We start from the raw sequence: 23,978 nt of genomic DNA on the forward strand, positions 1-23,978 counted from the left end.
AAATACAGTAAATGCCTGGTGCTCACTGCAGTTGCTTAGCCACTATATAAATGAGAAAATACAGTAATTAGCCGATCCTTTTATTAGTCACAGTGTTTTAAGAAAAGAAAGCTTTTAGAACATGGACAATCCAAAGACATCTATTATTCAGACCAATTTCAGCTCAGTCAAGACACTTAAGCCAGTAGTGTGACTGTGTCACAGCAGGAGATCCATCTCAAAGACAAGCAGAAGCTGCCCCCCGCCCCTCCACTCCCCCCACCCGCTTCCAAGGAGTGATGATGCTGTCCGTGGCTAAATCTGACCCGAGAGTGACCCCCCCCAACCCCCCAGGGGTTGCGATATTGCACCTATCGCTTCATGCAGGCAAGTCAGCTGCGCACATGTCATGACAGCAGTCATCCTCACTTGAATGAGGGAAAACAAAGGTCGTTTTGTGTGTGTGTGTGTGCGTGCGTATGTGAGCTTTATTTGCGTTTATGCTGAGAATCCCAGCTGAGAATGTTACAGTGACAGATGATGCAATGATGATGCTGATGTTAATGGTGAGCTGGTTGATGTCTGAGGAGTTGATGAATGCTGCTTCCAAGAAGCATGATCAATGTCTGCAGTCATGGCCAAAAGTTTTGACAATGACACAAATATTAATTCTCACAAAGTCTGTTGCCTCAGGTCTTGTGATGGCAATTTGCATATACTCCAGAATGTTATGAAGAGTGAAGATATGGTAAATGGCAATTAATTGCGAAGTCTCTGTCAAGAAAATGAACTTAATACCCCAAAAAACATTTCCACTGCATTTCAGCCCTGCCACAGAAAGACCAGCTGACATCTTGTTAGTGATTCTCTGGTTAACATAGGTGAGAGTGTTGAAAACAACAAAGGCTGGAGATGAGTCTGGCATCCTGACTGAGTGAGAATAACAGACTGGAAGCTTTACAAAGGAGGGTGGTGCTTGAAATCTTTGTTTTTCCTCTGTTAACCGTGGTTACCTGCAAGGAAACACGTGCAGTCATCATTGCTTAGCACAAAAAGGGCTTCACAGGCAAGGATATTGCTGCTAGTAAGACGGCACCGTAACCAACCATTTATCACACAAGAACCGCAAGGAAAGAGGTTTAATTGTTGTGAAGAAGGCTTCCAAGAAAGTTCGTTGTTGTGAAGAAGGCGGCCAACAAAGTCCAGCAAGCATCTCAACTGTCTCTGAATGGTGATTTAGCTGTGGAATCGAGGCACCATCGCTGCACTGCTTACTCAAGAACAGTAGCGGGCAGATGTGAGTGCAACTGCACACAGAGTAAGGTGGAACATTTTGGAAGATGGCCTGGTGTCAAGAAGGTGGCATAGAAGCCACTTCTCTCCAGGAAAAACATCAGGGACATACTGGTATACTGGTCTACATACATGTCGATTTAGATTTAACATTTACATTTAAAATGTAGTCATAACATTTAGATTTAACATTTAGAGATCACATTTAGATTCAACACTTAGCGTTAACATTTACATTTACCATTTAGATTTAACATTTACATTTAACATTTAGATTTAGAATTTAAATATAACATTTACATTTAAGATTTACAGTTAACATTTGCATTTCAAATTTAGATTTAGATTTAACATTTACATGTAACATTTACATTTACATTTAGCATTTATATTTAACATTTAGATTTAGAATTTAAATATATCATTTAGGTTTAACATTTACAGGTAACATTTACATTTCAAATTAAGATTTATATTTAACATTTACATTTTACATTTAAATGTCACATGTAAATTTAACATTTAGTATTTACTTTTAATATTCAGATTTAACATTTACATTTAGTATTTACTTTTAACACTCAGATTTAACATTTATATATAACATTTACATTTTGATTTATGTACATTACATTACATGTACATTAAACATTTGCATTTAATATGTAGATTTAACATTTACATTTATGATTTCGATGTACAATGTCTACCTCAATTGTGACAAAAGTGAGCTAAATATTGAACTATATCTGGTCGAAAAGTGTTACCCCAGTGATTTTGGCCAAGACACCTCCAATACACTGGTGTGGGACATTCTAAAAATTTAAAAGAGTTGAAAAATACAATAAATGGAACCTAGAACTAAAAGCAGTCATTGTTTATGAAGACAGGACATGCACCGTGCACTGTTTGAAAGGTGCAGTATGATGCGCTACAATGCCATCTCGCATCCAATCTGGAGACTCCTGTAGCCTTGTGTTGCCGCCTACTCCTCCTCCTCCTCTTCACTCAGCCTCCCGTTGCTCTTCATCAATAGCGCATCTCCATCACTTACACCTTCTCCGGCTCAGATCACACTTTTGGAGAGAGGGGAAGAAACACCCCGAAGAAGGACCACGATCGGGGTAAGTTAAAACAATTCGCGGTACGTCTTTTGTGGCTTTTTAAGGATGAATGAGGACTATTTGAGGAGCTGTGCGTGATGCTGTCATACAATGTACTGTGTTATTTATGTCTATACAACATATACTGCTGTGTTCGCCTTTTTTCTCCCACTCTTTCTGGCTGTAATCCGTGTGGAAAGGTTCACAAGAAGTTCAATGTGTCCACCAGTTTATTCGTGTTATACCGTTTACTAATGAGACTCGTTGATACCTTTTATATTTTATAGACTTCTATCAACGAATGTTTCACAGTTGTCATTGTTTTTTGTTGTTGTTTTTTCCCCTAGAGAATGACGTGTTGCTGGCTCTCTGTTTGAATGATTGCAAATTTAATCCGATTAAGTTTTGTCTCCGTTGTTTTTTCTAGTTTCTTCGTGTGTGTGTGCGTGTGTGTGTGTGTTTGTGTATTAGAGTAATATTGCCGAACAAGATCAATCCTTTGCCTAATCCGTGGGGTTGCTCTAGTCCTTGGTCGTGTTCTCATACAGTGTGCCAAGTTTTGGGACACTCGTGTTTCCTTTAAAACTCTAAAATTATATAATCACTTAATTAAATTGTTTACAAAAATTTGTGTATTTTTCAATTTTAGCCTTTTTATTTTAAACTGTATTATATATTGATTTTTTTATTTTCAGTACTGACCATGTGTGTGAGAAAAAGAGAAAAGGGTTCGGCATTTATGTCCGCATTTACGGTGGCCGATAGGGGCAATTGCACGTCCACGTCCACAACACAAAAGCAACAGGAAAATTTTACATACTGCAATCACATACACGCTGCAGAACCGAAAACAACCACCAAAAAATGGCAGCAAACACACATAAACCCCAAAACAACCCTACTAGGCTGTAATATTAACACTAGTATTCTAATGTTTATGTGTGTAAATATTAGTAATCAAAGAAAATTACTTATTGTAATGATTATACATTTAACTTATTTATTTTTAATTATTAGAATATAGAAAATATTTTTATATTTATATTACAAGTAAATATTTAAATTAGAATAATATTTATTAATAATTAAATAATTGTAATCATTTTAAATATATATTTTCAATTGACTAATTAATACATTATAATAAATTAATCAATATAATATAAAGTATATAAAATAATATAATGTTTTGCAGTATTAAAGAGCAACTGAGACCAAATTTTTAACAAAAAAAAAAATATACATTTTAATTTTGCTTCTTTGAAAGTAAGCCAACTTTTTGGGCATCATGTCTTTGGGGCTCGCTGCCCTGGCACCCTGCCAGACTTACGTTTTGTTCCGTGAACTTGCAGGTGTTCATGCATGCACGTGTGGGTTTTGTTGCATTTGCATTGCATGGCCTTTTTCTTTTGCATTTGTTTTTCATCCTGCAGCATTGATGTCTTTTAAGGTGTTTGTGTGACAGGTAAAAAAAAAAAGATCACCATTGATTACCTATAAACAGCATTGCCAGAGCATACTGAGTATTACATACAGTAATGGACAAATCACAAACACTGTCACGTTTCTTCATCACTTGCATCCTAAATCCCTCAGTCCCACCCTCATCATCTACCTCTGACCTCATTTGTTGCCTTGTGTTCCACTGAGTGTGCACCTTGCACCAATGCCATTACTGTATGTCCAACACATTTGTTGCTATTTTATCTCAACAGGACCTGTGTTCGTTTACGGCTCTCTCTCGGAAGGATGCTTTGTTTTTGGCTTTTATGATCCCCTACAAACACTGGGTGTGGGATGTATGTTAGAGGGCTACAAAACAATGTGCAATAGTGTCAGAGCTCCAGTGTCGGAGCAGAGAAACGGGAGAGTAGAGGACTTGAAAATCAAACTGCTGTAATCCAGTGAAGCATCTGTCTTGCCTTCTCCGGTGGGGTAGCAGGGTGTGGGAGCTTCCAGCCTTGATCATGACTGGAAAGAAAACAAGATGACTCTTACTGGCCAGCCACAAGCTGCGCAGCACACACAGGCCAAAGAAAGCAGGCACGTTGTTGTTTGAAGAGCGAGAGATGGCACAGTGCCACATACCAGATGCATCAGATTGTGCTGTTTTTCCTGTTTTACCGACATGTGGGTTACATTTAATACGGAGTAGTGATTCAGCTGTGACATTAATGTAGATACAATTTATAAAACTTGTGTCGACACAGGTGACTACCAAGATAGTATGCTGTGTCCACAGTCATAATGGTGACAGAGTAACGTGCTGGGGCTGCATGAGTGCTGCCGGCACTGCGGTTTATTGAGAGAAACATGAATTCCAACATGTACTGTGACACTGGCTGGATGGAAGTTTTCCCCCAAACACACTTTTTAGGATTCAAGGGCCACTTTGATATTTTAAAGCAACACATGTAGATATGTATATTAACAATTTCTATATATTTAAAGAAAAAACTACATCTCAGCTTTGTGATATTGGTAAAAAGTGTATTAAGAACTGCTCTCGGCTCTTTAGTCCCCATTTTTGCTGTTTTTCTTTTTAAATGTTTCTTTTCTTTTTAAATGTTCCAAATATTTCAACTTTCTTCTCAAATGAGCTTGGTGAACATTTTTCTCATAATATTCTGACTTTATTTCCATAATATTTTGACTTTATTCCCATAATTTAACTTTTACTCAACATTTTCCAAAAATTAAAACTTTATTTTGTTTTGTTTGTTTCTCATAACATTACAACTTTAAAAATTCCAACTCTACGCAACTAAAATGACCATGTTTTTTAGATTAGACCTTTTTTCTTTTAATATTTTGACTTCACTCTTGTAAAATTACAACCATTTTTTTCTATTTCTGCTGTTGCTGTTTTTCCTTTACATTTTTTTCTTGTAATTATGACTTTATTCCCATAATATTTTGACTTTAGTCCCATAAGAATATGACTTTTTCCGCAACCTAATTTTCCAAAAATTAGAACTTTATTTGTTTTTTTGTTTCTCTTAATATTATGACACTAAAAAATTTGATTTTCTAAAATATTTTAAATGCATGCAACTAAAATGGCATTATTTTTCCTCATATTATTAAGAGTTTATTCTCGTAAAGTTGTGACTTATATTTGATGTCATAATATTGTGTTATTCTCATCAAATTCATAAAATTGCAACTTTTTCCCATTAGATTACTTCTTTCTGTTAATATTTTGACTTTATTCTTGTAAAATCCATTTTTACTTTTGTTTTTCTTTTCTTAGTTTTCTTATTAAATTGTGTTTTTAGATTGTGCCACAGGCCGCTAATGCCCCCCCATCAGCACATTGGACACCCCTGATCTACCAACTCCTGCTAAATACTGGCTTAATTAAAATGTAGACAACACCACACCACAGTATAGACAAGATGTGAGCTGCACGTCTATTCAGTGCTGCATGGCTGTAAGACCATACAGAAGGGCAGTATAACAAAATTGCTGTTAAAAATGCTTTGGTGTCACGGTCGGAATGTAAGGGCAAGGCGATAAAGCAACAAAGCAATAAAGGCAAAAGTTGAATGCTGCTCAAAAAAGGTTGAATTCCAATGTATTGGGTAACTCAGGATCCAAAATACAAAAATATTAAATTGTAGTTAGTGATGTCCAAAACACAGAGCTAGAAAATAATAACTATAGACATGGGTTGACTCACCAGAATTGAAAAATGACAACAAGACAAAGACAAGACATAAAACCGGGAGCTAAATATTCAGAATAATTCGAGAACACGACACACCTGGACTAGACGTGAGAGGGAGGAGAAAGTTGATTGACACAGGGTCAGGTCAAAACACAAGCGCGAATCATGACACACAAATGCACAGACAGCACAAACCACAACATATATAACAAACTATGACAGTACCCTCCCCTCAAGGGATGGATTGCAGACATCATTTGAGGAAAATGAAAGAAGTCAGTCCAAACAGAAACAGAAGTACGAACCCTTTGGAAAAGTCAGGGGGACGGTTGGGAGTGCAAGCCCAGTGGTGTCTTTGAGACCCCTCCATTGGACGGGCGCAATGGCAAGCCCAGCCGAGACGTTGAGCCCCCTCTTAGACCACCCTGGGTGCTTGGCCAGGGAAGGGCTGGAGATGGGACAAGAACTGGGATTCGTGGCATTTTTCTAAAGGGAAAAAAAGAAGGTGGCTAAAGTAATCACTCTTTCATCGCAGTTAATTGGGACCATGATAAGTGAATTTCCAAGAAGTATGAGTACTTATTTATATTTTTGTAGTTAGAGCAATAGGAAACTACAGTTTTCAACATTATTAGATCCCTCTAGACATGAAATAACACTGCTACAGTCACCTTTACACTTGTATTACTCAATATAGTACACATAATAACAGAAAATAAGACATATAAGACATAAATAAGACATAATATAGACTCATATGTTGTGATTGTTTGTGTTCCCTATATTTCTCTGAGCAGTTTGTTTCCTGAAAGCTCTAATCCAACATTCAGAACACCACTGCCCTCTATAGCCCACACTCTAAACAGCAGCTTAGAAATACACAATACACCAGTCTCTAGGGTAACATTACTGACACCTAGTGACCATTGTGGAATACTACAAATCACAATTTGAATGAGCTCGGAATTCATTATACTGTATTTGTATTTCGTTCATTTAGCCATTTTTCTTGAAAATCCTTAATTTAGGCTAGTAATACGCAAAACCGTGACGCCGGGGGTTCAGAATTGAGTTTGAGCTGGCTGTGGTTTACAGCCACAACAGCAGCCCGTGCTTTTATTAGGGATTTTTGATGAACTGCATGTAACGCACCACTTCCTTCTTTCATTCAACACTGTCCTTCCTCTCTTTGCAACCAAGTCTCCACAGCTCATCACATTTTGGAATATTAAGGACATCAACGTCGATATTCTGTGCTTCAACATTGACAATATTCCACTCCTGGACTATCTCTCCATGCCTGATGAGCCTGCAGCATGTTACAATAATGAACTAAGCAGCATTTTAAATGCTCACACCCCAGTGAAAACTCGGTCTGTTTCCTTCTCCTCATCTGCTCCCTGGTATACTGAACTCCGGTCAATGAAGGCAAAAGGTCGGCAGCTTGTGCGACTCCATAAAAAAACGGTCTTGTCATTCACAAAACAAAACCCAAGTACTTGATGAATCAAACCAAATTAAACTATTAGTTCTAATGAGGGTAACACCACGAGCCTGTTTTCTCTGCTCAACAAATTTCTCCAACCACTAGACCGCCTTACCCCACCCCCCCACCTGTATCCCACCGACACCTGCAACTCAATCATGCAGTTTTTTTTACTGAAAAAATCCGTAACATTCACCAGCTATTATGCTGTAATTCTGTGCCTCCTTCTCCACCTGGACCTCTCTTAAACTGCCAACCTTTCTCTACTTTTCAACTCCCCAACTCGCCAGAAATCGCTGACCTCATCCACAGATTCAAGTCCCTCATGTGTCAACTTGATCCTTTCCCCAGAATCTTAGTCAAATCCTGACTTTCCTCCTTGGTATCCCTAATTTCTGCCATTATTCACGCTTCACTTTCCACTGGTATTGTCCCATCACATTTCAAGACTGTGATGGGACACAGTTCTGGAGTTGACTGCAGTTGTTACCCCTATTTAGAAAAAACCTGGTTCAGACCCAAACAACTACAAAAACCTTCGCACTATTCCTAACCTTCCCTTTGTTTCTAAAATTCTCGAAAAAAACTGTTGTCTCCCAACTTCACCTTCACTTAACACATAACTCCCTCTACGAACCACCAATGACCTTCTCACTGCTGCCAACTCTGGCTTAGTCTCCATCCTCATCCCTATTGACCTGAGTGAGGTCTTTGACACCATTTCACACCCCATCCTCCTCAATAGACTGTCAAGCATTGGTATCTCTCACACCCCCCTCGACTGCTTTCACTCCTATCTCACAGGCCGCACTCATACAGCTCAAGTCCTTCAAGTTCGACCTCTCCACTGACACTACAGGTGTGCCTCAGGGCTCTGTCCTGGGGCCCCTTCTTTTCATCATCTACCTTCTCCCCCTTGGCAATATCTTTCGCAGGTTCAATATCCTGTTCTACTCCTTTGCTGATGACACCCAGCTCTACCGCTCCACTAAACCAAACGCCATACTCTCTCCCTCCTCCCTCACCTGCTGTCTATCTAAAATCAAATCCTGGTTCAGCACACGCTTTCTCAAACTCAACAGTGACAAAACTGAATTTATTGAAACAAAATCATCACTTTCCATTGTCAACAGTTTCACCCTCACCATCGACAGCTCCTCAGTTTCCCCCTCCCCTCAGGTAAAGAGTCTGGGTGTCATCCTGGATAGTGAACTGTAATATAAATCCTATATCAACCACTCGATCTGTTTACTTTCACCTACGCAATATCAATCGTGTTTGCCTTTCCCTCACTGTCCATGCTGCCATATTCACTGTCCATCCTTATCCATAGCCTGATCACTTCCCGCACTGACTACTGCAACTCATTCCTTTGGTCCCCCCATAAACTTCAACTCGTCAAGAACTCTCCAGAACTGCCTCATTTCACCACATCACCCCCATACTAGAGCAACTTCACTGGCTCCCGGTCAAGTAGAGAATAGACTACAAACCCCTCCTACATACCTTCAAGGCGATAAACAACCTCAGCCCTCCCTATCTGACTGACCTCCTCCACATTGACACACCTGCACGCTCCCTCAGGGGCTATTCACACGGAAATGTTTTCAGGTCAAAACGGCGAAGTATTTTAGCGTTTCAGCCTTTCATCCACACGAAAACCTGAAACTGTATTTTTTGTAGCTTCCAGAGTGGGAAAATCTGAAAATGGTAGCTTGGCGTTTCCGTATAGATGACCAAACCGCTGTTTTACAGAAACGATGATGCCACAGACCCGTGGACGTCATGTGACCAGAAGTGAGCTTTGACGACAAGCCAACATAATATCTGAATATTTCGATGGACATGACTCACCCCAGTCGACATTCTCCTGATAGTCTGTTGTTTTATTTTCCAAAATGAACCGTGGAAATAATTCCACTCGTAAGTGTGTAAGTGTAGGCTTGGAAACGGGAAGATGACGGACTTATGCGCATGCATTCTTTCTTCTTCTATAGTTTGGTGAGTCATGAGGTTCAGTCTGCATGTCTGTTTAAAGTAATTCAACTTTGCTTCCAGTTGTGAATTTGTATCATAACATTGAAATAACATTGAAAGAGAAAAGAGAAATGGGAATTTAAAAATAGCACAATCAGATATTGAGTCTTGTGGTTTTCTTGGTTTGCAGCCTACATATATGTATTTTTGTATTTTTCATTTGACAATGCCACTGATGCTAATGATGCCATTTTTCTAGATTTACTATCCTATCCTATTTCTGTCCTTACCTCAAGAGATATACAAAATGCACGTGTTCCTATTTCAAGCAACATTTAGCCCTCTCTTGTTTTTTTTTAACAGTAATCTAACAGAATTGCTCATAATGTGAGATGTTTTGGTTTGGTGCTGCTTGTGATTAATGGAACATCAAACGCTGATCTCTGTGTGACTCATTCCTGCAGACATGAGTCTGCACAGGGACACATAGGTACCATTCATGAACAAGGATCAGACTGCGTGACAGAAAAAGTGCAGTGCTATCAGTGACATGATGCATTTACCTGTGGGTTTTAACCCTGCTTGTCTGAGTGATGGAGAGTCTTGGGTGATTATCTACCATCACTTTCATGCACAGGGACAAATGGATGGTAGTATATTTTATATATCTACAGTATTTATCTGAAAAAATACATTTTCTTCTATATGTCAGTGAGGAAACAGGTTGAAGTGCACAACACACAATTTGGCGCTCCAACGCCACATTGGGCAGCTCCATTATGTGTATATCTTCACTGGTATTCATGATTAAATTAACCATAAGAGAAAAAGTATCTGAAAACAACTGTAACTGACAAAAGTAGCTGTTTTTTTGCAACTTGCAACTGTATTTGTTGCTTTGTTTACAACTATAGCCATCCATCCATCTATTTTCTATGCCGCTTATCCTTATCCTCTACATTATAAAAGGCCCTTTAGCATGGCACCTGAAACAAAGTAACTGAGCAAAAGGAATGCTTGTGTAAAGATGACCAAATCAATCAAAACGGAATCTCGTGTGTGTGTGTGTGTCTCATTTGAAGGATGTAGAGCCCGAGGGTGGTGGAACGGGATGGAGTGCTCCTGGAAGACGGTGCTGCTGCTGGTGTGTGCTTCACTGGGGGTCCAGTACACAGCAATTCGCACCCTGAGGGACACGCTGTCTGGACCCTGTCAGGGCGTCTATCATTGTCAGAGTCAACATCACAGAGGTATCGCAACCAGTGCACACATCGCCCAGCATCTCAGATCAATAATGCAGTGAAGCTTTCTGCGGCAGTGACAGGTGGAAACTCTAATTTGACAGACATTTACACCAGTCATTGCTGGTGTAAAATAAAAAGTGCGCTCAGTGAAGGCACAGTAGAACCACACTGGGGCTGAAGAACAAGACATAGGAAAGCACATCATTAACTAGAGGAATTCCAGAGTAAAGGTATGGCTTGAGAAATGAGAAATACGTGATTCGTTTTACAATTATCCACCAATTTATCTCCATTAATCATCTATTATACTGTGGCTGTTTCTGGCTGGCACTGAGCCCCCGTGTTTTAAAGTAACACCCCCGTTTGCAATCAGCGCCTCATCAGCAGTAATTACATGTTAGCTCTTTGTGCTATATATAGAGATTTGCCATTATATACACCACCAGAAGACAAGCTTCTCCTCTGAAAGGTTTGCACTTGTGTCGGTTGCTTACATTCTCCTGGATTGATGTCATGACCAAAAGTATCGTACGCAATATTATTATTACATTCTAAAGCAACTGTACTTGTGGGTAAATATATGCATGTAAGGAAGACAATTGTTTAAGAAATGCTCACTTAAAATAACTAATCCTCCATTAGAAGCTAAGAAGGATATGCGTATGCACGTACTAAGAGCTAGCTTCTGCAGCCAAGGATTGGACCGCCAAGGTTCCCGCTTTTGGCCGTCACCCAGCTCGCTATACCCGGCTGTGCCCGTGGGTGTAGGCCCGGCCACCATACCCTCGACATCATGCCCCATCTTCAGGCCTGGCTCCAGAGGGGGGCCCTGGTGACCCGCACACAGGTGCGGACACTGCATAGGCCCATTGTGGTGAAGGGAGAGCTGTCAAAGCTTTACAAAGATTTACATTCCTACCCTCACCTATGGTCATGAGCTTTGGGTAGTGACCAAAAGGAATCATTGCAGGTACAGTACGAGTGGTTGAATTGAGTTTTCTCTGTAGGGTGGCTGAGCTCTCGCTTAGAGATAAGGTGAGAAGCACCGGCATCCAGGAGAAAATCAGAGTAGAACCGCTTCTCCTCCGCATTGACAGGAGCCAGATGAGGTGGCTCGGTCATCTGGTCAGGATGCCACATGTACGCCTCCCTGGGGAGGTGTTCAGGGCACATCCGACCAATTGGAGCCCTCGGGAAAGACCCTGGACACGTTGGAGAGACTATGTCTCTCAACTGGCTTGGGAATGCCTTGGGATCCGTCGGGCAGGGCTGGACAAACTAGCCGGGGAGAGGGTCTGGGCTTCCCTGCTTAGGCTGCTGCCTGGAATGGTTTGGTGTTACCAACTGCCCTTCAGATTTTAATTAGCCCAAGTAATTAAATTAAATCTGATCTTCAAACATGATCATTTATAGCGTGTGCAAGTCTGTCCAAACTTTTGACTGGTACTGTAGATAGTGCCAATTCACTGCCAAGATTATTTCAAAGCACTTAACAAAGCATGCTCCTCATACGTTAAAGAAAATGCTAAACCCCACATGATCAAGTACTTTGGCAAAAGAGCAAAGAAAATCTCCCTCTAACAGGAGGAAACTTTGAACAGAACCACACAAGCACGGAGGTGGCCATCTGTCTCAACTAGGATAGGATAGGATAGTGAGATAAGGGTAGAAGCAGACAAAAAGGATAGATGGGTTCAGGTAGGATGACAAAACAATTCACACAACTTTAAATGCAAGCAAGACATTTTTGGCTTGTGGTAGATTTTAATATATGTTGATGATTGTTGTTTCATTAAAGAATCCAACTGGAGAACCTTGTGCGTTGAGAGCTGGACGTTCACGGAGGCACCCCGGAAGCACATCCTGTTGTTTGCCACAACACGAAGCGGTTCCTCCTTCACGGGTCAGCTCCTCAACCACCACCCTGAGATCTTTTACATGTTTGAACCTCTCTACCACGTCCAGCAAGCCTTCACCAACTCCAGTGGTAGACTGCGTCGCAGTTTGGACCGCCGAGCCCTTCTGGGTGCGTACAGAGATCTCCTTCTCAACCTGTACAACTGTGACCTTCACTTTATGGAGAGTTACATCCGCCCTGAGCCCCAGGACCATGTCACAAATTCCTTCTTTCGCAGAAGCTCTAGTCATGCCCTTTGTTCTCCTCCGGTGTGCCTGGATGGAGAGGATGGAATAGTACTTGATCCTCCTGAAGAAACACGGTGTCCCAAAAAGTGTGGGGCACTTAATCTCACTTTAGCTTCGGCATCGTGTCTATCAAGAGGCCACGTAGCCATAAAGACTGTTCGGATCCCTGAGGTGGGGGACCTGCGAACTTTAGCCGAAGATCCACGCCTGGACCTAAAGATCATCCACCTGGTAAGGGACCCAAGAGCCATTCTGGCCTCACGCATGATGGCTTTTTCTGATCAGTTTCGCGCTTGGAAAATATGGAATGCGACAGGACGGCAGCCCCGATATGTGGATCTATCGCAGATCACAAGCACCTGCAAGGACATGTTGGCATCTGCAGAAACAGGCCTGCAGAAACCGTCTTGGCTGCAGGGACGCTATCTTTTGGTGAGATATGAGGACCTGGCATTTAACCCACAGCGCAAGGCCGCAGAGCTTTATCAGTTTGTTGGACTAGAGATGGAGGACAGGGTGCAAATGTGGATTACAAAGAACACCAACAGTAATTTGTCTGCTCCAACAGAATGGAATTATAGATACTCCACCACCAGAGACTCCAGGGTGACAGCTGAGAGCTGGAGGCTTCGTCTCGGCTTTGACATCGTCAGGACTGTGCAGAATCTGTGCAACAAAACCTTGGCCCTGTTGGGATATAGACTTGTTCATTCTGCAGCCCAACTTAGAAACTTGTCTCACAGTCTAGTGGAAACCAAGACCTTCCAACCCAGTATTTCCCAGACATAGTGTCGGGAGCCCAGATTTTATAAGGTTTCTGATTGTCAGAGTAAAATACTGTAAGCTATTTTATTGATTTTGATTCAAGAGCCACAAATTTTGGGCATTTTTGCTGTAAACTTTATTGATTTATATGTCCATGTTTGTGTCCAGGGGTAGAAATTATATTTGTAATTGTCTGTTACTTATTTAAACATTCATTTTTGACAGTTGATTCAGTGCTTTACTTCTTAAATAAATATATAGGGTTTGGATCAAACTAAGTGCAATGTGCCCTCTTTAATTAATCTTGATTGAATATGCATTTATTAGGGCTGTCAAAGTTAACATGTTAAATAGACATTTTCTTTAACGGCACTGTTTTTTTTGACATGCGATTAACGTGCGCATCTCCTGTTTGATGCTCGGCCCACACTGTAGTTTGAGGACACGCAGTGGTGGATGTAGAGCCACAAGGCGGAACAAATATTGAACAAAAATGGACAAAGAAAAGGGAATTTTTAAATGGTAAGTTTAACTTCAAAGCCCTCTCGCAACAAGATCAAAGTTTACTGTCGCTATGAGTTGAGTTGTCACAAAGTACTGTACGTCAACTTGCCAGTGAGAGAAGCGAGAACGTACTGGGGCAATGCCGGTATTTTTTATTGTCATTTATACAGTGGTACCGTGGCATATGAGTGTCCCAACTAACGAGTGTTTTTTTAGATGCGAGCCATTTTTTACTTTGAACTGCGTGCTAAAATTTGGGTTAAGAGCTGCTAGTTACCCACAGGCATAGCAGAGGACAGCTATTTGGGGGCTTGTGTAATGTGACCGTGACTAAAGACGAGAATGGATCTAAATAGCATTAGCAGCACTAGCATAAGCAGAGTGCTAGCTAGTCACTGGAAAAGATTTTCAACACAGTAAAACAATATAGCAGTCTAATTTACCTCATTTATTAGGTATTGTGTAAAACTAAGACAGGAACAACATCAAATTAAAAGCACTAAATTAATACAAAGCCACCATCCACCAGTACGAATCTGGAGTTTGTTTTTCCAGAGAGGTTCGCCGCACAAATATGCACATTAGCACTCAATGAGGTCATCAAATCTTACCTTTATGCATTCCCACACAGTATCAGCATTCAGGACCAAATATGAGGAGAAAGAAAAAGGGGAAAAATACAGTATAGTAGTCTATCTGTGCAGCATGTGAGATAGTTCAAGAACTGTTGAACAAAGTGGGACAAGTTGCCGTTCGCATTAAACATGAAAAATAAAAACAAAATAATAGCCTATATTTCCAACATTTATATCCCTTTACATAAAATTTGATGTAGTTATTTACAAATGATTTTATTCTTTTTTTTTAAGTGTTTTTTTTTTTTTATCATTGCGCCTGAATGTTTCCCGTGGCCCAGTAGTTGGGGACCCCTGCCTTACAGCATGCTTGGGAATATGATGTGCTCTTTTACACATTTCAAAATACTGTAAGAATGACATGTTTATAGAATTGACTTCTTTATTTATTTATAATGTAAGATTAATATCTACATCAACAAATGTAACCGTTGAATTGTATCGAATCGAATCGACACTGTATCAATTTCTTCTGTTTTTAAATATATTGTTTTTGAATCGTATCTTACCCCGTGTATCTAGCTGCCTTTAACATTAACAGATTTACATCCCTACTTATCATTGATAAAAACTTATTTCGATCTGCAATTAATTGCAATTAAATATGAGTTAACTATGGACAAAATTGCGACTGAATATTTTAATCGATTGACAGCCCTAGTATTTATTTATATATATGATGTTTGCATATGAATGTATATGAATGTCACACATCTTACTGTAGATGGACAGTTTTTGTGTATTGGATGTGCTGCGGGCATTTACTGTCATCCCTCGTTCATTGTGATTAATTAGTTCCAGACCGGACCATGCTAATTTCCACAACGTAGGATTTAATATTACTAAATGGAATATTTCCGTTTGCGATTGGCTGGCGACCAATCCAGGGTGTACCCAGCCTCACGCCAGACGTCAGCTGGGATAGGCTCCAGCAATACACCCGCGACAGTAATTAGGATAAGCGGCATAGAAAATGGATGCGTGGATGGAATATTTACGTAGTTTTTACCTTTATTAGAGCCCTGTAGACATGATAAGCAATAATAAGACATAATAACTCACACGTAGCTTGAACGTAAAGTGGGTCAATCACATGGCACATGGCATCATCATCCATCCTCATGATGACATTTGTCACTTGATAGATCAACAAACTAATTAATGGCTACTGATGCACGACAGTACTGCTATCTTTGTTTAGACCACATTGAGCAACTCCTACGCACAGGCTATGGGATCTCTACAGGGACACAAGAGACTGCCACCGCTTTAAGTAAAGCAAGCTACCGAGCTACCTAGTTTATTCTTAACCAGTTTTTTCTTAACTTAAATTTGAAACTGAGTGGGGAAGTTCAAAGCAAGAAGCCAAAAACATACCACTTCCACGTGCAATGGGAGGACTCTGCACCCTTGTTTCACTCCATGCAGTGCAAGTTAAGGCAATGTAATGTAAGGTAATGTCTCATCAATGTCACATTGCTGACACCTTGTGACCAGTACAGAATACTATATGACTTGTCTTTCAATATTTTTTGACTAACAAGTCATCGTCAACCATTAAAACAGCGATCGTTGATTAATCAAGTAATTTTTGAAAAACCACGACAGAGCAAGGGAGTGATGTTCAAACCGCAATGTAGCGGGGGACGACTGCATGTCATTTTAACATCTGACATTTTTATACTTTCAAACAATAAATAATTCATACAAAAGTAAGATCCACCAATGTTTTTCTTTCATCCTTAAAGATAACATTAGAGTTAGTGTTCAGGTTTTAGTGCTATGGGATCAAGAAGAGTGCAAATCTTTTATCTTATAATTGCACAATAAATTGTAACTTCATTCCATTTAGTCTGTCCTTCACCGAAAGAGAACTTGACCCAGAAGAGCAAATATTGAACAACCTGTTTAATTTGGAATTAAATTTATATCTATAAAAAATGATCAGATAAATGAAGTCCCTGCTCTTTACAGAAGGGCATAGCCAGATTGCAGTGAGTGCCCCACCATTTCCATTTTTAGAAATCGACCTTGGCATCATCTCTGGACACTATTCTACTATACTATGTAGAACTTTGAAGACGTATTTTCCGGGGTGAAGACTCATTTTACGTGACTCATAATTTCATCACTGAGTGTGATTTTGTTTCGTTTCTTATCATCATCTTTCTGTGGAGGTTGCAGTGGTAGCCCGCTGTGAGCGATGAGTGTTCTGAGCATTAAAGCTCAATCCACCAAATAAATCCCCTCCCTAGTTCAGAAACATCTATGCAATTTTATTGAAATGGTCAGCAGACATCTTTGTGGGGACTACTACGATAAATCTGCAGTAAAATTGTCTCTTCAAAATGTGTTTTTATCCTTTCCTTTTTATCCTTCCTGCAGCTGCCCTTATAAATGCTGACACTGTTACTATCTCCAGGTACATCTCGGCTGGGGAGGGGGAAACAGGATTTAGGATGCATGCTAAAAAGAATATAATCTGCAGGGCTACACAAACTGCTCATAAAGTAAACCTTGAGATGTATGTCATCGTTTTCCCTCTATTGCCTCGCTGTCACAGAAGCTGGAAGTGGACTGAGTCAGCTGTAAGCTAATTACTCATTTCTTTGCACTCAATAATAGCAGTTTCTCTCCATCCCCTTGACTTTGCTGACAAAATTTTATCAATACTGGTAAAATTATGAGGTGCGCCGGAGAAAAAACTGCACAAAATCTATACTTTCCTGGCAGTAATACAAGTAGATGACCTAGATAAATTGTTGAAAATAGTTTTTTATTCATTCATTCACTGGTTCAAAGAAGTAGTATGGAATGTCGTAAGAACTAGTTTTAATATAATTACAACTGAAGGTGGGATACACGGTGGCCTAGTGGTTAGTATGTTACCCACACAGCAAAAGATCTGGAAGATCTGGGTTCATATCTCCATCTGGGCATCCTTGTTAGAGTTTGCATGTTGTCCCTGTTTTCTCTGGGTACTCTGGCTTCCTCCCACATTCCAAAAACATGCATGTTAGGTTAATTAGAGACTCTAAAAAGGTGAATGGTTGTTTGTCTTTATGTGCCCTGTCCAGGGTGTACCCTGCCTCTGCCCAGTCAGCTGCGCTCCAGCATACCCCCGCGACCCTTGAGGACAAGCAGCATAGAAAATGAATGAATGAATATACTGAAGGTTAGATTTTTCCCCAGCTCCCTCGCCACTTTGCCATTTGAATTTTACGACTTCACTCTATCACAGTTTTTTGAAAATATATTATTAATAAATCATGTTATGGGCTATTATTCGTCATAAATATGCACATTAAAGCAAATTTACGCATGTTTTGCGTAAATGAAGCATTTTAAAGCATATGGCTAAATGTGGTAAAATACAAATATAAGGCATTCAAAGACGAAAATAATATGTTCATGTTTAAAGCATAGAAAACCTGTTCATAACTTTCTAAATACAGTTTTTAACATTATTACAGCCCTCTAGACGTGAACAAACACCCATATAGTCACGTTTACATTCCTATTACCCAATATAGTAGACATCATAACAGAAGCAAGGCATATACTGTAAGACATAAATAAGACTTGTGCTCGTGTGTGTTGCTATAAATGTGTTCCCAAGGGGAGTTGAGATTTTATCTTGGCGTGGGCTACTGTCGTGATTTTATTAGGGATTTTTCATTTGAGATTACTGTGCTTGTTGTGAGATCATTCAAATCTGCAATAAAAGCCTGTTGTTTCAGCGATCAAGTCCAGTGCTTGTGTGTCAGTAAGATTACCGACACCTAGTGACCAGTACAGAATATTACATATCATTCACAGTGTCTTTAAATGTGTCTTCTGAATGCCTTACATTTGTATTTTTAGTTCAGTTAGTCATTTTATGCTTGAAAATGCATGAAAAAAATGTTTTTTTTTAATAGGCGGTTGTCGACCACGAAACAGCATGATTTATTAATTAATATATTTTTGAAAAAACGTGACAGAGTGAAGCCGTAGAATTAGAACCGTGAAGTTTGTGAGGGACGACTGTACAAACAGGCATTCAAAAATCAACACACCATTCACACCTACGGACAATTTGGAACCTCCAATTAATCTGGGATGTGGTAGGAAGACAGAGTGCCCCATTCTTTCTTTTTAACAATATACCATGCTGTTGATTTGGCCACACATTTTTGGAAACCTTCTTACCAAAGTTGCATGTGCCTGTATCTTCAGATCACATTGCTAACAGAGCTCAGACAAAGTGTGAACCAGCTGCCACTGATGTTTTGTTAAGCACCATCTTGACCTTCCAGCAATGCTGTTGCGTTACTGTTGATGGAATCAGCTCTGCCGCATAATTTCCCTTCGGTGTCGCCTTAACGTCCCCCTGCAATCACTAGGTTTAACCAGTCTGGTTATAATGAGATAAGGGGGGGCGTCCTTGGAGTTGATCCTCAAGCTGCAGGTATAGTATATGGCCCGCCCCTGTATTGTCTATGTCGCTATCTGGGCAAGCAGCCAGCAACTTGGCCAATTATGAGCCCTCTTGTTGCCACACTGACACACAAGTGCATGTCAGCCATTCTGCATAGAAACCTGCGCTGCTTCTTTGTTTGCTGTATTTGATGGAGATGTGCACTGGCAGCTTTGCAGCATAAAAGTGGCTGCAAACGATTTCTCCTCTTTCAAAGGCACCACATTCTGCCCTCTTTTAGGATGGCATTGATTTAACAAAGGTCGGGGGGGATGCAGCACAAACAGCATATTGACAAACCAGTTAAAATGACTTGTGAAAAGTCCTGTTGATGACTGGAGAAAAATCAACAGGAGCTAACCTGTCCTATTTCGAATCCACACACAGGAGCATGTTGTAGCTTCTCTAGGCAGTGCAGCATACGGCATCCAAAGGTTTTAATAATGATATTGAAGATGATGAGAAAATACTCCAAGCTTATCTAACTTTGAAGCACGGCAGCCTTTTCCCCGTTGACACACGCGCCAAAATCCCGCAGGCACTGTCACAGACATACTGCATTTTTCACTCTGCTCGCTGGAAACCAAAGATGTCATTTATGGAGAGATTAAGGAGCATTTAGAAAACACTTTGAGCCACTGGGACCCTGAGGAGGCATCAGCCGCAGCTCCGGCCTCAATCACATACTGTTATTTCCCCCCTGCGCCCAGTACAGACACACACAGACAGCACTCCATATGCAACCCTGCTGCTTGTCTGTTGTCGCCACAGTTTTGCACCATTTTCTATACTTAGATATTTCACTTTTATGCTCTCAGTGCTTTACTTTTTGCTGAAAGTTTTTTTTAGCACTCAAGCAACCCCGCACATACTGTGCATTGAACTTTGAACTGATTCTAATAAAAAGGATTGCTCTCAACATAGAGCTAGATAGATAGATAGCAGTGGCGGGCAGTGAATTTCATACCAGGGCCTTCAGCGGGGCCTTAAGCAACCCAATCCACCTCTTAGTACAGGGTGTTCAAAGTTTTTCCAGCCACATAGTGAAAAATTAAAGGATGCAAGGGCCACTTTGATATTTTGTAAAGCAACACATGTAGATATCCTAAGAAGTTATATATATTGCAAGAAAAAACTGCATCTGAGCTTTGTGATATGCAGTAGGTGAAAAAGCCTATTATTTCTATCGACTTCAGTCTTTGCTCTTTTTTCCCCAATTTTGCTGTTGTTTTTCTTAATTTTCCAAATATTTCAACTTTCTAAATAAATAATCTTCGTGAATTTTCTCCTTGTAATATTATGACATTATTCCCATAATGTTTTGACTTTATTCCCATAATATTATAACTTTTTCCGCCCCAAACGAATTTTCCAAAAATGGCAACTTTATTTTGTTTTTTTTTTGTTTCTCATAATATTACGACTTTTTAAAAAAACAACAGTTTTTTTTTTATATATTTCAACTCTATGTTACTAAATGAACATTATTTTGCCTCATAATATTACGATTTTATTCTCGTTACACTACATTTTTCTCTTAATATTTTGACTTTTTTCTTGTAAAATTACAGCATTTTTTTTCCATTTCTGCTGTTGTTGTTTTTTTTTTTTTATTTAACTTGATTCAACTTTCCTCTTGTAAACTTTCCTCACATAATATTATGACATTATTCTCACAGTAGTTGGACTTTGCTCTCTTAACATAACTTCAACTTAATTTTCCAAAAATTACACACCTTTATTAGCTGTTTTGTTTGTTTTTCATAACATTAGAGACTTTTAAAAAATGTCTTTAATATTTCCACTTTATGCTACTAAAATTTTAATTTTTCGTCATAATATTATGACATTATTCTCATATTTTTCCATGACTGCTGTTGTTTTTCTTTGTTTTTTTGTTAAATTACATTTTAGAATGTGCCAATAAAAAACAGCTACGGGCTGCAAATGGACCCCGGGTACCACCATTATCACGTGACAGTTATACAAAACATTAATAATATATATAATATATGCAGTATATAACCCCAGTTAACCCTTTATCTTCCAATACATTCTCTCTAAACTCACTGATTTGTTCCTATTACCCACACATAATGATGAACTACTCTGTATCTGTCCGAACAGGATCAGTTAGACGCTGTGCTGCTCATGTGGCAAGGCGTCCAAGTGCACTGCGTAACTCTGAGTGTGGCTTATGCCTGCTAACTGGCCGTGTGGGGCAAATCTGAAATTAAAAACAAATGAAAAAACAGCCCCATTGCTAATAGTGTTATGAGATGGCCCAGCACTACTGATTCTGAAGGCCCTGGCCTTGACATGGCAACACATAGAAACTGAAATCTGGCATACACATACACGTATTGGAAGCAGTGCAGCAAAGAGACATGCTACTAAATGAAAATAATAGACTGTTGGGAATAAAATGAACATAATTTCATGGAAAAAATGGTAGAATTTAAGTTGTAAATGTAGGTCAGTGCTTCTGATAGTGTTTAGGCCAGCAGCGAAGGCCTTGCTGGCCCTGATCGCCCGCCACTGATTGACAAACAAACAGACAGACATATACATACAGTAGATAGATAGACGGATTGATACCGTATTTTCTCAAATAGTGGCCTCCACACTAATATACACCATGCCTCAATGAATCACGAGGTACATCGTGCACTGGGTACCAGAGAATGAAGTCAGTTGTCACATAGGTTGGTTCTCACGCTCAATGTATTCCGCCACCAGAGGGCGGTGTTTGTGGGATGCAAAGCTAACCTCCAGTCTTCCCTGGAGTAAGACAGCTGACCATCAGGTGAGAATACTTTTTTATGTTTTTCCATGTCAGATTGCAAATATTCAGCTCCTCTGTATTTGTCTTGTAGGCTTGTACACAATGGGTTTATACACAACACAGGTTTTACTTAAAAGTATGAAGGGAAAGTTACAGTTTAGATCAGGGTTGCCCAAAGTGCGGCCCAGGAGTCGGCCCCCAGCCGTTTTTTTATTGGTCTGTGGCACATTTTAAAAATAGAATTTAACAAGAAAACCAGAAAATAAAAAACAACAACAACAACAAAAATTGAAAAATCAGCAGTAATTTTACAAGAATAGAGTGGAAATTTAAGAGAAAGAAGTTGGAATCTAACAACAAAAGTTGTAATTTTATGAGAAGAACGTCGCAATATTATGAGGAAAAATATGTTGTTTAGTTCAGTGGCATAAAGTTGAAATATTAAAGAAAAAAATGTTTTCTTGATGTTGTAATATTACAAACAACACAAGGAATAAAGTTGTAATATTTGGAAAATTAGGCTGAGAAAAATGTTATAATATTATAGGAGTAAAGTCAAAATATTACGGGAATAAAAAAACAAACAAAAAAAACAGCACAAATGGAAAAAAATAGCAGGAATTTTACAATAATAAAGTCAAAATTTTAAGAACCATATATTCCAACAAGAAAAAAGTCACAATTTTACGAGAATAAACTCGCAATATTCTGAGGAAAAATAATGCCGTTTTAGTAACAACGAATATTTTAAAAACAAAACAAAATAACGCTGTAATTTTTGGAAAATTAGGTTGGACAAAAAGTCATATTATGGGAATAAAATGATAATATTACAAGAAAAACATTTCAAATTTTTTTTAGAAGAAAGCTGAAATATTTGGAAAGAATAAAAAACAGCAAAAATGATAAAAGCAAAGAGTGAAGTTGATACTAGGCTTTTTCACCTACCTGTATATCACAAAGCTGAGATGCAGTTTTTTCTTGAAATATATCTAACTTCTTAGCATATCGACATGTGTTGCTTTACAAAATATCAGAGTGGCAAGGTCCCATCCTTTCATTTACCACCATGTGGCCCTCGCTGGAAAACGTTTGGACACCCCTGCATTAAGTTATGTATTTGTCAACGTCACTGTCAATTCCATTTTCACATTTAGTTCTGCCTTCTTGCCTTTTTTTAAATATTAAAGCAACATGATGACTATTTTTTTCTTTACAAAAAAAAAAAATCACAACATTTCTAAATTTAATTTCCTTTCACCATATTAAAAGATATGTAAAAATATCAATGTGGCCCCAGGCATCTTGGAAAGAGATGGCCCTCGGTGGAAAAAGTTTGGACACCCCTGATCTATAACATACCATGCACCATGCATCAGTACCTAAGCCATCTTAGCTAATAAACACAATTAAGAAGAAATAGCTTTAAAAAGCATCCAGTCCAAACACATGCTGAGAATTTGAGGGCGTATTTTTGCAGTCATAATCCTGCACCCCGAGGCAGGGGTTATCCCGGACCGACATGGTCCAGCAAATCTGCGGGATGAAAGCATGGATGAATGCCTTTTAGTGGTTGTTTCTGAAATATGAATCTCTTGTTTTTTTCTTTGCTCATTTTCCACACTACATTTTGCAGGCTATGATCTGCAAAAGAGCAGAAACTCAAAATGTCATCATCAGGACATGGAGAGCCGTTTACGTCCAGTCATTTCAAGTCTAATCATTGCAATCATGAACACTGAAGCTGAACGCTCAGTAGCTACAGTGGTGTGAAAAAGTGTTGGACCCTTCCTGATTTCTTAGTTTTTTGCATGCTTGTCTCACTTAAATGTTTCAGATCATCATACAAATTCAAATATTCGTCAATGACAACACAACGGAACACAGAATGCAGTTTTTAAATGAAGCACAGAGACTGTCCACCTACCTGGAG

General features: G+C 39.3%; 1 protein-coding gene across 1 annotated transcript; it reads left to right on the forward strand.

Annotated features, from left to right (window-relative positions):
• Positions 1-2,203: 2,203 nt before the first annotated feature.
• si:ch73-62b13.1 (Carbohydrate sulfotransferase 1-like) lies at positions 2,204-18,385 on the forward strand. The gene is made up of 3 exons (XM_054777629.1): positions 2,204-2,396; positions 10,591-10,758; positions 12,551-18,385. The coding sequence occupies exons 2-3, from the start codon at positions 10,620-10,622 to the stop codon at positions 13,684-13,686; spliced, it is 1,275 nt and encodes a 424-aa protein (XP_054633604.1). The 5' UTR covers positions 2,204-2,396; positions 10,591-10,619; the 3' UTR covers positions 13,687-18,385.
• The last annotated feature ends 5,593 nt before the right edge of the window (positions 18,386-23,978 follow it).

Source organism: Dunckerocampus dactyliophorus, chromosome 5 (assembly GCF_027744805.1).
Source record: "Dunckerocampus dactyliophorus isolate RoL2022-P2 chromosome 5, RoL_Ddac_1.1, whole genome shotgun sequence".
Lineage (NCBI taxonomy): Eukaryota > Metazoa > Chordata > Actinopteri > Syngnathiformes > Syngnathidae > Dunckerocampus > Dunckerocampus dactyliophorus.

What these genes read in the sequence shown, in the direction of transcription:
- si:ch73-62b13.1 (XM_054777629.1), top strand. Translation starts at nt 10,620, where the DNA reads ATGGAGTGCTCCTGGAAGACGGTGCTGCTGCTGGTGTGTGCTTCACTG. An exon ending in TCAGAGTCAACATCACAGAG is followed by an intron (nt 10,759 to 12,550) that starts GTATCGCAACCA and finishes GTTTCATTAAAG; the next exon opens with AATCCAACTGGAGAACCTTG.